The sequence below is a fragment of the Haemaphysalis longicornis genome, unplaced genomic scaffold, assembly GCF_048455015.1.
Source record: "Haemaphysalis longicornis isolate Haplotype H1 unplaced genomic scaffold, Haemaphysalis longicornis Haplotype H1 scaffold_1, whole genome shotgun sequence".
NCBI classification, from domain to species: domain Eukaryota; kingdom Metazoa; phylum Arthropoda; class Arachnida; order Ixodida; family Ixodidae; genus Haemaphysalis; species Haemaphysalis longicornis.
Window position 1 is genome coordinate 165,788,252 of NW_027526203.1, and position 14,651 is coordinate 165,802,902.

General features: G+C 49.2%; 1 protein-coding gene across 2 annotated transcripts in view; it reads right to left on the reverse strand.

Moving 5' to 3' along the window:
* Window positions 1-14,651, reverse strand: part of Ak1 (Adenylate kinase 1) — a 44,869-nt gene that overhangs the window by 14,309 nt on the left and 15,909 nt on the right. For both annotated transcript variants that reach the window (XM_077671471.1, XM_077671466.1), the window contains exons 2-3: window positions 3,468-3,660; window positions 2,321-2,484 (exon numbers count right to left, since the gene is read on the reverse strand). In XM_077671471.1, coding sequence (XP_077527597.1) covers window positions 2,321-2,484; window positions 3,468-3,513 — 210 coding nt within the window. In that variant the 5' untranslated portion in view covers window positions 3,514-3,660. The remainder of the gene's footprint in view (window positions 1-2,320; window positions 2,485-3,467; window positions 3,661-14,651) is intronic.

Sequence of the window (14,651 nt, forward strand, 5' to 3'; positions counted from 1 at the left end):
ATTGCCAGTTCCGGGAAATGTGTCGCCAAACACTTTGTAATTACGTGTTGATACGATTTTAGTGCACTACGTCAATGCGGTTGCTTACGTGGTGATGGCGCCTTTTGAATTCTAATTTTGGGAGTCTGCAGCGCGCCGTAGTGGGGCGCCAAAATCTCAAAACCCGGACGTTTTTGTTTCTCCCCTCCATCAGGAAAGCATTAGCCGCGGCTGGGATCGAACTCGCGTCCCTGAGATAAGCAATACAACGCCTTAGACACTGAGCCACCCCGTAGGGTCAGTGGCAAATTTACAACTTCTTTCTGCATTTCGCCGCGTAGTTCCGAACGCCCCATTGCTCTATCATATACATATTCATAGTAACAGCGCCAACAACACGAGACAAAAAGAGGGCACAAAACCACTGGCCTAAGCAATAAAACTCAGTTGTTGGTCAGCGCTGTGTTTGTGCCCTCTTCTCTTTGTCTCGTGTTGTTAGCGCTGTTACTATGAATATGTACCAACTCGCCCAATCTTCCGTTTTATCTTCTATCATATACGTAACGGAACTGCCCCCTCCCTCTCCACGCCACTTGCCCTATCACTTCGGCGCTCACACGCTTTGCTAGGGTTGTCACGTTTCGCCAGAAATCAAACCAGAAATGGGGAAGGGTGCGGGGGGGGGGGGGGGGGGGGGGGGGGGGCTTCTGGGAAGGGAGGGGAAACTTCGACATTAAAGTTAACGGGAGGATTGATTAACGCAGGAAACTCCGGAAGTGGCGCCCCTTCCAGTTGCGTCCTCGCGTTAGCTGTTCAAGATTTGCATCCGCCCCTCCCCTCTGCCCATAACGGGAATCTTGCAGCGTCCTTGCAGTACATTTGATATGTCCTCGGGTAATTTTAACGGGATCAAGTGATGTTTATGGGCTTGTAGTGATTATAGATGCGCTGGCAATCCTCATTCCCATTCCCTATAAAGTTAGCTTTGCCGCGATGCGTGTCGAATTACTTCAGACGGACGGCGATGACAATGCAGGGTTCTAGACCCACCCCTCAGACAGGCAGCTCTCGCGGGAAGATACGTCACCGGAGTCACCGCAAGTCACTGCGGCGTGAATCGTCGTGCATCCGACTCAAGGCCCGGGGCGGTATGATAACGAATGACTAGACTCGTATTGCTGATAAACATGGGATAACGTTTCATCCATGTCCCGTGGGGATTATTTTAGTTACCTCCCATTTAAGAAAGTATGTTATTCGCTGCTAATCAAATCAAGAAATATACAGTGTGTCTGTGTGCGCATGTGCATTTGCCCATGCGTGTACGTCTGCGTGTGTGTGTGCGTGTGTGTACGGTATTTTCGTCGTGTGAATAATATGCTGTGCGTTTATTTCTTTTCTTCGGAAGTTACTACACCCATATTGTGCCATGCTTGTATTTATTTCATTTTTGTTCCATGCGCAGGCTCAAAGGCTGTGGGGCTGTTCCTGGGCATGCCAATAAACCATTGATTGATTTATTGATTTATTGATTGATTGATTGACTGACTGACTAACTGACTGACTGACTGACTGACTGACTGACTGACTGACTGATTGATTGATTGATTGATTGATTGATTGATTGATTGATTGATTGATTGATTGATTGATTGATTGATTGATTGATTGATTGATTGATTGATTGATTGATTGATTGATTGATTGATTGATTGAAGTTGTCCATCTTCCCTCGTGAGCCCCACACTTTTAACTCAGTACCGCTGCACACAGGGGGTGCTGCCTTGTATAAAAGCCAAGCGCGATAAAGGTGACCTTATATCAATTTTTAAGCTAATCAATGGACAAGTTGGCTGTGCTGAACTTTTTCTTGGATCCAGCAAACAATTGTTCATAAAAAACCCCAAAATGTCACTCCTCTCTTACCATCCCGTTGAAGCTGCACAGCACACGTACCTTCTATTCTGCGGATGCTTATATGGCTGAGGCCTATAGGCTGTCTTTAAGCACATCATAAGCTCTTGATTTATGGAGTCTTTTTACTATTACTCTTCCTGTTATTTGTAAAGAACATTTCCATTGCCCCCCACTTTCACTACGCCTTGCTTTTGCGCTGTTTGCTTCATCACAGTCGCACACCAACTGGCCCAACAGTGAAATGTTGGGATAGTTGGTATTGCATCCTTTGGAGTTGATGTTTTTCTATTTTACAAAATTATAGGGTTACAAAAAATTATGACACAACGCCCTATGTGCGGTCTCTTTACTGTCGTCCGTTCTGAAAAATGTGTGCTATTATCGACTAAAAAGGAATTTCGACAGTTGGACAAATGGAGCGTACCAGCGGGACGAGCTCTCCCTTCTTCATGATCTCGTTCATCGCCTTGCCCCGATCGGTTCCGGACACCACCTCGGCCCGCAGCAAGTCTCCCGACGAGATGTGCGTGAAGCCATATTTCTGTACGATCTTTTCGCACTGCGTGCCCTTGCCGGAGCCGGGCCCACCTGCAAAGTTTGTCAAAGAACACGGCATTGTGTATTGCTGCAGAGCAACGCCTTGACAAGTTGCAACTTCAGCTCAGTCGCGCTGCGTCAAAACCCGACAATTTTGTGCGGGGCCAATGAGCAGTGAATTGCCGCACGTGCTCTCTATCGACGCGGCATCGGTATACATGCTGCTTTGGGAGCACGCCGCACCACACGCTGCATTTTTAGTGTGCAACAGACTGCGGTGTTAGTGGAAGGCCACCCTACGTAGACCTGCGTTATCCCTCCAAGGGCACCCACACCGCGTTCAGTTTCTTTCACGAAAGTTGAGATCCATGCCGTGTTTAATCATCTGCTGGGTGCTTTGGGCCCCTGCGTGTTTGTGTGTGTGTCCAGCGATAATGAAGTCAATTTAAAATGATGTCTTCCCTTACTAGCACCTCAACAGCGACCGCCAACTTTTCAAAATACATAATACATGACAATTATAATACTGGAGTAACCAGAGAGCTCCACATATAGAGAAATATCATGCCTGGCGTACGAGGACTTGATACGACCGGTTGAGTCTTCGAACGAAAAACGGTTTGTGCTCGGCTGCCTCCTATTGGCTTCGCATGGAGTTGGGTCGGCGCCATCGCTTGTAGCCTGTAGGGAGCCTATTTCTAATCTATTTTTCTCCGCCTTCTCTAACCTATAGTGCAAAATGAAATCGTTAAAATTACGCATAACTTGCTTAAAAACATGTCAACGGGAGGTGCTGGGTGAACCTTTGCAGTGTGCTATAGGGGGTGATGTACAACGCTAAATCACGAAGCTAACGATGAACGAACAACAATCTCAACAAGCCTGTTTAATGCAGCGTATAGAATTTTTAAGAACTGCTTCAGCGCCTTCTTAATGGCTCGAGCTTATAAGGCCCAGCTCCAACCTTGGTGAGAGCACTGCATATCACCGATACACGAGCTTTGTAAACACGAAGACAGCGTAAGACCTCTCACCAAAGACGAACACCACCGGGACTTTGACATCCAGTGGTTCTGGCATTGGCGCGGCGGAGGGATGGAGGGAAGGCTTCGGGGAAGGCTTCGGGGAAGACTTCGGCGAAGGTTTTGTTGTTGACTGCGGATCAGGCTGCGGTTCAGTCGGCACGACAGGCTTCGGGGCAGGCTGCGGTTCAAGCTGTGCTTCAGGCTGCGGTGGGCAGAGAAAATAAGGCGGTTACAAGCCAACACTTGCGATGTCGAGCAAAACACGGGCAGCGTTCGCATTTTGTACGCTTATTTGGCTTCGAACAGTCGATGACCAATTTTCTAGTCGAGGCGATGGAAGCAGAGCGTTTCACTTAAAAGCTCTGCTGCGTTTCTCATTGTTTCCCTATACAAACATTCGGACATGCATGAAATTTTGGCCTCCAGGAAATCGATAGTAGAGTGTATTCACATATTAAAGCAAAGCTTTTACCTCTACCCCCCAAGGTTTCTTTCGCGACCGTTGGTATCAACAAAAAACTCACGCGAACAAATGAAAGAATGTACTGGCACCGCCAGGAATCGAACCTGGAACTAACAGAGTAACAAAGCCAGAGCCCGTTCTCTTACCGATTTAGCTACGAGCCCACGCGAAGACGAGGAATACAAGTGGTGCACTCACCAAGTACATCTACAGGTTTAACCCCTGAATTCTCCCTGAATGCCACGCGATAGCAATTAAAGGAAGCTCACACCAACCCATGGCATCTCACTTCCAGTACGCCAATGTGCTAAAGCCTGTGGCTTCCAGTACTCACGTAAAAAAACTTCTTGTCATCCGCCCTCACGCCAAACGACACCATAAGGAACACATTCAAATACTCCTTGATGGCCAGGCCATCACTCCAAGCCCCAGCATCAAGATCCTGGGCCTACAGCTGCAGGCCAACACTAAGAGTGACGTATTCTTGCAGGGCCTCAAACACAACATCAATAAAATCATACACATGATCAGGCGAGTTGCTACCAAGAAGCGAGACCTCAAGGAATCCGACACCTTTCGATTAATTCAAGCTTTTTTCCTCTCGAGAATCACTTACGTCAACCCCCTGTCTTCTTCTCGGCAAGGAGGACATAACGATGCTTTATATAATGACTAGAAAGGCGGTTGAGCAAGCCACTGGTCGTCCCATGAGTGCGCCCCCAGAGAGGCTGCTTAGCACGGGGCTCTACACCACCATCGGTGGTGTAGAGCCCGTGCTCAACGCCACCATCGTGCTCAACACCACCAGCGCTCAACATTACCATCGGTGGGGATCATGCAGTTATCTACGCAGACGCCTCCCAACATCGACCGGGGCAATACGCCATCATCGTGGCTACCTCCAAAACCAACCTCCTTGCGTGTACCTCACTCAAAACCAAAGACATGACGGCTGCAGAAGAGGCAGCCATCGCCTTGGCTCTCACTCAACCAGGGGTTCGGGAGGTAGTCACCGATTCCTAAGAAGCCTACCGGAATTACCAGTCGGGTTGGGTGTCCTGACTTGCACTGCATGTGGTAAAAAACCACTCCGCAAACGGTTCCATTCAGGTCATCTGGACACCCACTCACGCTTCCGTGGAGGGCAACGTATACGCCCACCAATAAGCCTGCGCTTTTACCCCCCGTGCCACAGAGCTGCACAATGACAGTCACCCGCTTGTCTCGTTCAGGGACATAACCCAGCCTTATCGCCTTCTGAGACAGACCCTACCTTCGTGTTACTCTGACCTTTCCATAGGACAACAAACTACTCTAAGGCTCATACAATCCGGCTCCTTCCCACACCCGACGCGTCCTCACTTAATGCACCCGAATCGCTACGACGCTGAATGTAGAAGTAGGAACACTCCGCCACATAATCGGTGTGTGCGACTTTAGCCCTGAGCACCCTCCTCTCTTTCCGTCAACCACCGAACAAGAGCAATGGGAAATGCTGCTGTCCAGCCCCTCTCTGCCTACCCTGCTTCAGCTGGTGGACCGAGCATAGGCGGCGTGGACTGAATATGGGCTACAGTGAAGAAGGAACCACTCCCTCGGGCCGCTCTGGGCCGTCCAGAAATCTGAATAGAGGTATTTCCTCCTCCACCTCCTCCTCCACCTCCTCCTCCTCCTCTTCCTGCAGCCGATTTCGTCGCCTCCGTCCGCGACGGCAGAGACGGAGAAGTGAGACCGTCTAACACCGGGTTTGAGCTCCCTTTAATTTTATAAAAAAAAGTTTCCACTCATGTGCTACATCAATACAACTCAATCAACCACCGTTCGTACATCATGCATTAATTTAACCTTACCAAGAATATCTCTTTGAAGTAATAGAGGGTGTGGTTAAGTACATTTCACTTCTCTTTGGTTTCACTATTTGTAGAGCAACGTGAATTAATTTAAGTGACGCCGCATGGGTAATCGTTGTGGGTGCCGTTTACAGCTGTGCTTTCCAACCACATTCACAGGGTGGATGGCGCGATTTTTTTTAAAGTATTGAGCAGACCACAGCACGAATGTACGCGACTATGATGGTGTTGCGTTCCCGTTTGTACCTCCTGCGGCATAATTATAAAATATTTGCGTTATAATTATTAAAACTTGGCATTATATTTTTATGAATGTTCGTAAATTACCGTAACACACCGTTATAAAACGGGCGTTTTCATTTTCGCCTCTCCACGGGTCCCGTGACAGATGGGCATGATGAACAGCGGACATGTTCCTCACATTGCCAACGCTGCAAAACACCCGTCGGTCCGCTTTCTCACAGTGGATCCGAATGGTGACTAATTGTGATCAATGCGGAAAAGTACTCCAATGATGAGTACTAGAATACGATTTCAGCAGGAACAGTGCTGCGGCCTGCGTATGACATTACGAAATGTAAGCGTGGCGTTTCGCATTGCTTGAAGTCACAGCAGAGACCACGTTCAAGACTCACATCTCTCTGTTGGGTCTTGTCATGGGTGAAATTTGCTTCCTTGTACGCAGAATTTTGCTACTTATTAGCGATTGAAACCCACAGAAGCTTCCGTCGAGTGTATGGGATAAGTACAGGTAATATAAAGCATTACCTTCCATACCTTCCATAACAAGCTCATGTAAAGAAAGATTGAGTGACTATATGCGCTTTTTTTGAATTCCCAAAATGAGCTATAGATTCATACTGGTAGCCACGTATGTAAAAAAGCCTTTTACAAGCACAGAACGAACTCTCCATCTGCGCAGATATTGTGCCGGTATATGGGAACTGAGCTTTCGTGCGTATTCGTGTACGTACAGCCGGTAAAAGGCTTGTCTATAACACAGCTTTCGTACTCTCAGCCCTGTCCTGCCCCGCCGCAGTGGGATTTGAATAAAACTACTGCGGAATTCTGAAGTCTTAGCCCTTCGCTTTTGACTCCGACATGTTTGGAACGAGTATGTTTCGGCCGTTTTCGGATGTAGCTGGTTGAAGTTGAAATCGCTGTTATAGACAAGCGTTTTAGCGACTGTACATGCTTCGTCTAGCGAATAGCGCCACTGCCGAAAACTCAAATACCGTGGCTCCCGCCCCCCCCCCCCCCCCTCCTCCCCCCCCCCCCCCCCTCCACACGGATCCACCGTTAGAAGGATCCGACAGATCCGACAGATGCCATCTGGACTACCACAACCAGGAGCTCCGTGACGCCATCTAAATGACCCGAATACGGTATTTATAATGGCGAAAGCCTTATATGTTCCATTGCAAGAAAAGCTGGTGTCGGTGTTGTAACCCAAAGATGCACATAAAAATACGTCATCGAGCACGCGCCGCACCTCACAAATAAGAATAATCAAAAGGAGTCGCCCCTCCGTCGCAAAGCAACGCCTGGGCACGCGCAGAGCCACGTGGAGGAATATAGAGCCGGGGAGGCGGCATCGGGGGTTGGCCTGCTGAGCTGAAGAGCGTTCTTCGGCTGCCGCTGTCCTCAAAAACATTTCTGGTCAAATCGGTGTGATCCGGTTAGGTTGAGTCCGGAGAAAGAACGGCTACACCATTAGATGTGCCACTTGCGAAGTGCTGGCGCTGAAACACGGGAAATACCCGCAACGCCGCACTCGCTGCCCTGGATAGCTTTCTGTACAGGTATACGACATGCAGAAACATCAATCGGGAAGCTTTTCTCCCACGGAACTATAATCCTTGCGCATACCTACACATGCAGCCATAAATTTTTTTTGCGCGTACGAATTCTAATCCTGGCAATAACAAGTTTCCTTTTCGGTCCGGGCGGGCCGTTGACGGGTGGTGTGCACGCTTGTTATGTAAGGCAAGTAATTTACGAAGATCACCTAAATAGGAAGAAGCATACGCTGAGGTATATTATTATCCAAAATTTTAATCTGTTGGTAGTTTCCAAAAAATATTTCTGCCTAGTATTTCGATTTTTCGCTGAGGCAATCACTGAGCACGGAGCGTTACGTGTGGTCACTGGTGCGCACTGTGTTATTTGTGTTTCACGGAAAAAGCGACCAATCTGCATGAAACATTGCACACACATTTTGTACCGCTCAGTAACAACACACGCGCCGCAGAGCAGGTCCGCGGACATTTTCTAGAGTGGATACATGCTCGCAGAGCGAAAATCAGTGGAGAGCATGCTGAGTTACGTTTTCAAGTTACCATGGGTGTTCTTCTCTCTTCTTTTGCCCAAAACATCTCCCAGAAAGGAGTTTACGCTAGGGTCGGCAGTTCTGAGGGTATCCGTACGCGTCGGCACGATCGTGGCGCCGAAAAGCTTGCGCCAGTATTAGGACCCTTGTCACGTTGTGAAGGGCCCTCTGATACCATTTGCACACGCGTGCAGCCTTAACCGCCGTAAAAAAAAAAAAAAAAAAAAAAAAAAAAAAAAAAAAAAAAAAAAAAAAAACGTTGTTACAAACAATCAAGTTGACGTCTGCTTCACGGAAATGTAAGTGCACCGCGGAATTACCCGCCAACCGCGGCTAGCGATCCTTACAAATCGACAAAATTGTGGCGACCACGAGGCACTTATGTCCGGCCAAGGCAGTGCAGAGGCCTCTTACGAAAGGCGCAGTGACTAGCGGTTCTCACGGGCTAAAATGGCGTGAACACTCATTTTGGAATGTAACTATAGCCACGCTGCGTGCCTACAAAATAAACACTCGTTCTTTGCATGCCTGCCGGGTGTGCAGTAGTTATAACTCGTACAAAGCTCGTCCGTTAATAATGAGCTCTAAAGCATTACGAAGTTTTATAGTTCCCGTAAAAGTTACGCGAGGACATTACAGCGCAAAGTGGGAACCCTGATTTGTGCGCGACAGCATCGAATCGCAGTTATTATTAACCGCTGTTCATAGCCGTCGAATGTCGGCTATGAACAGCGGTCGTCTGGACGCACCGCGGTCCCTCCGTCTGCCTAGGCCCTACATATTCTAGTTCACTCTATAGCACGGAAGGAAGGATACTTTACGCGATGTATCTGGCAGAGCTCGCCGACGAAATACCTCTTTGTCCTCTCCGTGGTCACGCGGCGGCCCCAACCAAGCGGCGTTCGCCGTGTTCTTTTTCTTTTTTCTTTTTTGCTGCAACTTCGCTCAATGTGGGGCGCGCCTTAGGCCTAACCGTGGTTACGGCTATCCGTGTGACAAGACCCTAATCCCTGTTAGTAAGTAGATCTCCCTGCGAACTCCCGGCGGCTGTTACGCGGTGATAGGCTGCGTTCTAAAACACGCAAGAAAGCGGCTTCCTCGGTTGCAGGTGCTGGCTTTTCTGTAATAAAAGAAATGAGGGACTTGGTTCTTCAGCGATACAATTCGCAAGTCGAAAATGACACGATGCCAACGCAGATTAGATTACCTGAAAGTGCGTCCACTGTAGAAGCCTTCGCACCGGAGGCTTTTCTACAGTGGATTTCCGTTAAGACGAACTCAGTTAAGACGAACACTATGGTTAAGACGAACACTACGGTTAAGGCGAACAACATTTTTGATCTCTTGTAATGTCCACAATGCAAAACACCTCCACTTAAGACGAATTTCTGATAATACGAACCATTTTTTACGTTCCCTTCGAGCTCGTCTTAACGAGAGTCTACTGCTAAATGGCGCATTCTTTGCTGCAAACTTCATGCACCCCGTACTCTAACAGATTGCAGTAACTTGTCGCGGGATTTAGGTTAGCGGAATTTAATATCATTTACATGGAGTATGTGTAGCCCGTGCAGTATTCTTGGTGTTATTTTATGAGAGTTCAGCTTCTATTCTCAATCGAGCAGATAATTATTTCGAACGATCAGCAGTTGATCGGGGCGGTTGTACTGCATTTTCTCATTGCTGACCCCGTACTGTGCATCCTGCAGCTCCCAGATTACTGCCGAGGCTTTTTCTTGTCAGTGAACTGCTTTATGGTGCCTCCGTTTTCTTACCATACGCGTATGAGGTTGGCTTCTTTCACGCTGTAACTTTTGCGTATATCCGAGAAAGTTTAATCGGACCAAACTAGTCTCACCGCCGTAAAGTTGAATCAAAATCTTTTTTTCTATTTGTTTCTTAAGAATGCCATTCAAGTGAATCTTGTCACGAGAACGGTGGCCTTAGGATTGCAGGATGCACACGCTTCTAGGGCTTCGACTGGCGTCTCTGCATAGCGTAGGCGGTATAGCTAAGATCCTTCCCTACCTTAGTCTCGCTACGTGGTTTTTCCTCTTTTTTCTCTTCTTTCCTTTCCTCCGTCGTTTCCTCTCTGGCCTGGGCCCTTTTGCCTTCTTTGCCCTCACCCTTGTCCGAGAGCCGCTTGAAATCGGCCTTGCGCACAAGGCTCGCCAACTTCCGCCCTTCGAATCTCCGTAGCTCGAAGTCACTTACTGACCCGGACAGCTCGTCGCTGTCCGAGTTGGGTTGGCTTGGCGGTGGTGGCGAACTCGTACTCCCAAACAGGCGGGTTAAGAAGCCCATGAGCCCGCTAGAAGAGGCCGCCTGAGGGGGTTGTTTTTGCTTCTTATATTTTGATCTCCTCGCCATGTACAGGTCATCGTCACCATCTCGGATCGAGGAGCCGCGGCGGCGGCCGGTCATAGTGTTGCAAGGACAATTGCAGCTGTTTGTCCTAGTGTCGTCGATGTCGTCGTAGGTGCTGAAATCTTCTATGCTGCGGCGCTTCCCAGTAGGCGGGCGCATGCCCTCTTTGTTGCCCATTCTCAGAGGTGACGGCAGAGCATCGTGTCGCTGCCTAGGAGGCTCTTTGTCTTCCGTCGAGTAGAATTCTCGCTCCAACTGGAACACCCGGATAGAAGCGACTGGGGGTCTCAAGCCACTTTTCGGCTTCGGAAGGGTAGCCGGTCGCGGGGAATTTTCTCTAAACCGGGATGGAAGGACTGGGGGTCCTTTCGGCCATCTTGCCGACACGTGGCCCTCCTCAATGCTACAATTTTCATGAAAGCTCTGTCTTTGGCACAAGTCGACGGTAGGCATAAGTTGGGGCAGAATTGCATTGTCGGGGGGACGCAATCGCGGCGTCGGAACTCGCCGCACCGGTGCCGCGGGAGGCGTCGTGCGCTGTGGATACGTGGCGGGTGGCATCCCTTCCCGCGGCGGCATTTCAGCGGCCCCGCTCCAACCACCCTTCCTCGGTCGCCCGATAACGCTCATGCTGTTGAAGGCCACCGAGCCCGATCTTTCCGACCGCGAATACCGGTCGGACACAAATGGAAGCCTTGCCAGCGGAGTAGGGATTCCGAAGCGCTGCGCGTAACTGAGCTGAGGGGGCGGGAGTGGTGGATCCGTGGAACTCGTGAAGACCGTAGACGAACTGTGCAGAACGGTTGGGCCTCTGGCGCCTCCCGACGACTGCTGGGACAGTGACACGGCCATTTGGGAAAGCGGGGGCGTTGGGCTCGTGTGTTCGGAAGGTGATGGCTTCGCGATGAAAGTTTTCGACCCGATCTGCACCGCTGTGGATGCCTCGAGAGCGGCCACGGCCGGAGGATCGGCACCCATACCAGGTGGCTGCCATACGTTGTTGCTCGGTGCTACTGAGGTGATGATGGTTTGCGGTGTTGTCTGCAGCTGTTCAAGGGTGGTGCCACGTGCCGCTTCAGGCCGATTTGGGTGGATGATGTAAGCGGTGTTGCTCTGGTAGCGCAGTGTTTCCTGCAGAGATGTCGCATGAAGTAAGTTGCTGGGCATTGATTTAGCCCTCCTCTTTGACCTCCATTGCCATTGGAGCAGAAAAAAATGCACATGCTACTATTTTTTCCGCATAACAAGGACGATGTGTGAAATCGGGAGTTGAATTTACACATTGTTCGAAAACAGCAGTCTGACAGCGTTTGGCATCAGACAAAGTTATGCGAATGAAGGCTCACATGCGCCTACCCTTTCCGACAACACTACTCAGCAATATTATGAGTTCGTCGTCGCCACAACTAAGTGACGGAAAGCTTAAGTTCGTCATAAATAAACAAAAGGCGCCAACGTTACTGATCCATGAGGCCTGTGGGAAACTCTAAATGGGTATTCACAAGTTTCACAGTTGGCTTAGGCATATGCCCCTCTGTGTTGCACATTTTTGTCGTTTCGTGTGTCGGCTTGCAAAAAGAAAACATAAGCAGGGTGTCGATGTCGAAAGCACTGTAAACGTTCGCTTAGTTTAAGGCGCGCGTAACGCTGTGCACAGAAGTAGCGCAGAATTCTAACGTTTACAGTGCTTTGGACATCGACACAGTGCTGAAGGCTTGACTTAAGTCAAGTGCGCATGTACCCGTCTCTATCATTCGCGCCGCCCGTGCAGTCCATCTGCTCAGACGCTCTTCGCACACTCGGATTCCTTCGTCGTAATCTAAAATCTGCATCTCCCGACATTAAAAAACTAGCATATCTAACATACGTGCGCCCAAAGCTCGAATGTGCATCGTCCACTCGGAATCCTTCCAAGGCATATCTCATCAACGAACTAGAATCAGTACAGAACCGCGCAGCTCGCTTAATAACCTCACCATTTTCTAGAGAAACCAGCGTCACCGCTTTTAAACAGTCAATCAACCTGCGATATCTCGCCTCACGTCGCATCATCTCACAATTATGCCTCCTGCACAGCTTCTTTTTCCGCCCACAGTCAAGTCACGAACTTTAAAGCCACCGAACAGAACTTCTTCCCACCCTAATCATTCAAACCCTATTGCACGAATTAACAGCCGTGCATCAGCGATGAACGACTCCCTTTTCCCCCATGCAATTAAACTGCGCCATCACCTCCCCGACAACATTGCTGTTATACCTGACCAGACATCATTCCGGCAAAAGCTGGAAACCCACTTGATTACAGCCAATAACCTAACACTACAGCGGTAGCGCATCAGCGCACAGTATAATTATTCTTACCAAATAGTTCCTGTTCTTGAATCTAATCCCAGGTGAAAGTGTTCCTTTATTGTTTTGTTGTTCGTTATTACTACGCGCGTTTACTATTGTATAATGTGTATTGTTTGTCTCCATCAAATTGTACACTGTCACTGAGTATTTGTTGCGCCCTTTATGTAATGCCCTCGGGCCTTTAAGGCTGCAATAAATGAAATGAAATGAAGCCTTCAACACCACTGCGTACCCCGTCCACTACACTGCACAAGGTACAACTGCCCTGTTTAGTTATTCTGGCCAACAGTCCTACACTACACATCAGTGGCAGTTTTATGCAGAACAATACAGGAAGGATAAGAGCGCAAACGTGCACGAGCTAAAGAACATGCAATCCACGCTGAACTCACGACACAAAACAAAGCCTATCATGAGGCTCGAAAGGAGGCAGATATGCCACATGTTCGAAGCCTGGGAGCGACCAAGAAAAAATATCCAGCTGGGCTAAACTCCTTCAATTGTATCGCAGAAACTCCTTCAGCCAGATCGCAGAAACAATGTTTCTTGGATGTGTACGACTTGTTTAATAAGGACCTTCTGCCGTAGACGCTTGTTCCGCGTAGCGATACGCATAGTTACATTGTACTAACGTATCATTTGGCTATTCTCAGCGAAAGCCATTCTGGCTAGCATTGAACGCCTGCCGACCTTGGCGTGTGCCCCTTCAAGATCATTGCAGTTCGCCCGGTGCCTCTCATTGGCCTGGGAACCAAGCAGACGAAACAAGCTGAACTGAGGCCCGCCACATAAAACGGGACTGAAAGGCTTCATATTTACCGCGCTCTGCGACTGCTCCGATGCCATGCCAGTCGGGGCCTCTGCACTGGCGAATCTTGCGCTACACAGAGCTCAGGGACTGCTCGACGGTCGCAAGGGGAGGCGAATGGCCCCCGGTTTCTAATGCAATTTTGGTTACCGCCTTCTCGCCGCCATCACTGGAACTCTCCCTCCATCTTATTCAAGGAATGATACATACCCGCTTGGAAAATTGGCCTTGGCATTGTCTAAGAAACCTGAAAGGTATAATGGCCCTGCAAAATGTCCGATGTGCTGAGAAATTAGGCACATTTGTCTCGCCCTTGAAAATTAGGAGGCGCGGTAGTATAAGTGAGGATGTTCACCTGCCGGCACGGGAAGTAACTGGTGCACCCACTGTTTCGGTGGCCAAGACGGTATTCTGGTCGGCATGGTGTCACTCACGTACACGCAAGCTGTCGATTTTCCCGTGGGTAACGCTTTGAATGGCTCTGTGACTCCGGCTGACCCTCCTGTGCCTATGTGACCGCCGCACTGTTTTCGAGGAGACATGGTCCCCAACGCTTTTCCCACATAGTGCCCTTAGCTCTCCTAATGGCACCCTAGCTGTCACTACCGCATTAGAACTTTACGATTCTAACTTTATAGCTTCGTTCCGCATCAATTGTTTTGCTATTTTTGACGTGACACCTTGAAGCACCCCAGTCCAATGTTTGATTTTCTCTTCAGCAACACAATTTTGAGGCACCTCTCTCATTATTGGGGGGCAAAATGTAAATAAAACGACGCCGTATTGGGTTAGCCTGTTGCGAACGCCGAGCCAGCTAAGTGCTGCTCCGTTTTCTGAGCCCTCAAAGCGGTCGACAGGTAGGCGCTACGGCTTACATTGAAAAAATTCTCTGCCCCAAAAACCATGCGTGGCGCTTGGGACGGCTTCCTCAACTGCGGAGGGAAGGAGGAAAACAAAAGGGGGAGTGTTCTTCTATAATGCCCCAAGTGTAGTCCGGGCGGCTGCTGCAAGAGGGCTACGCTAC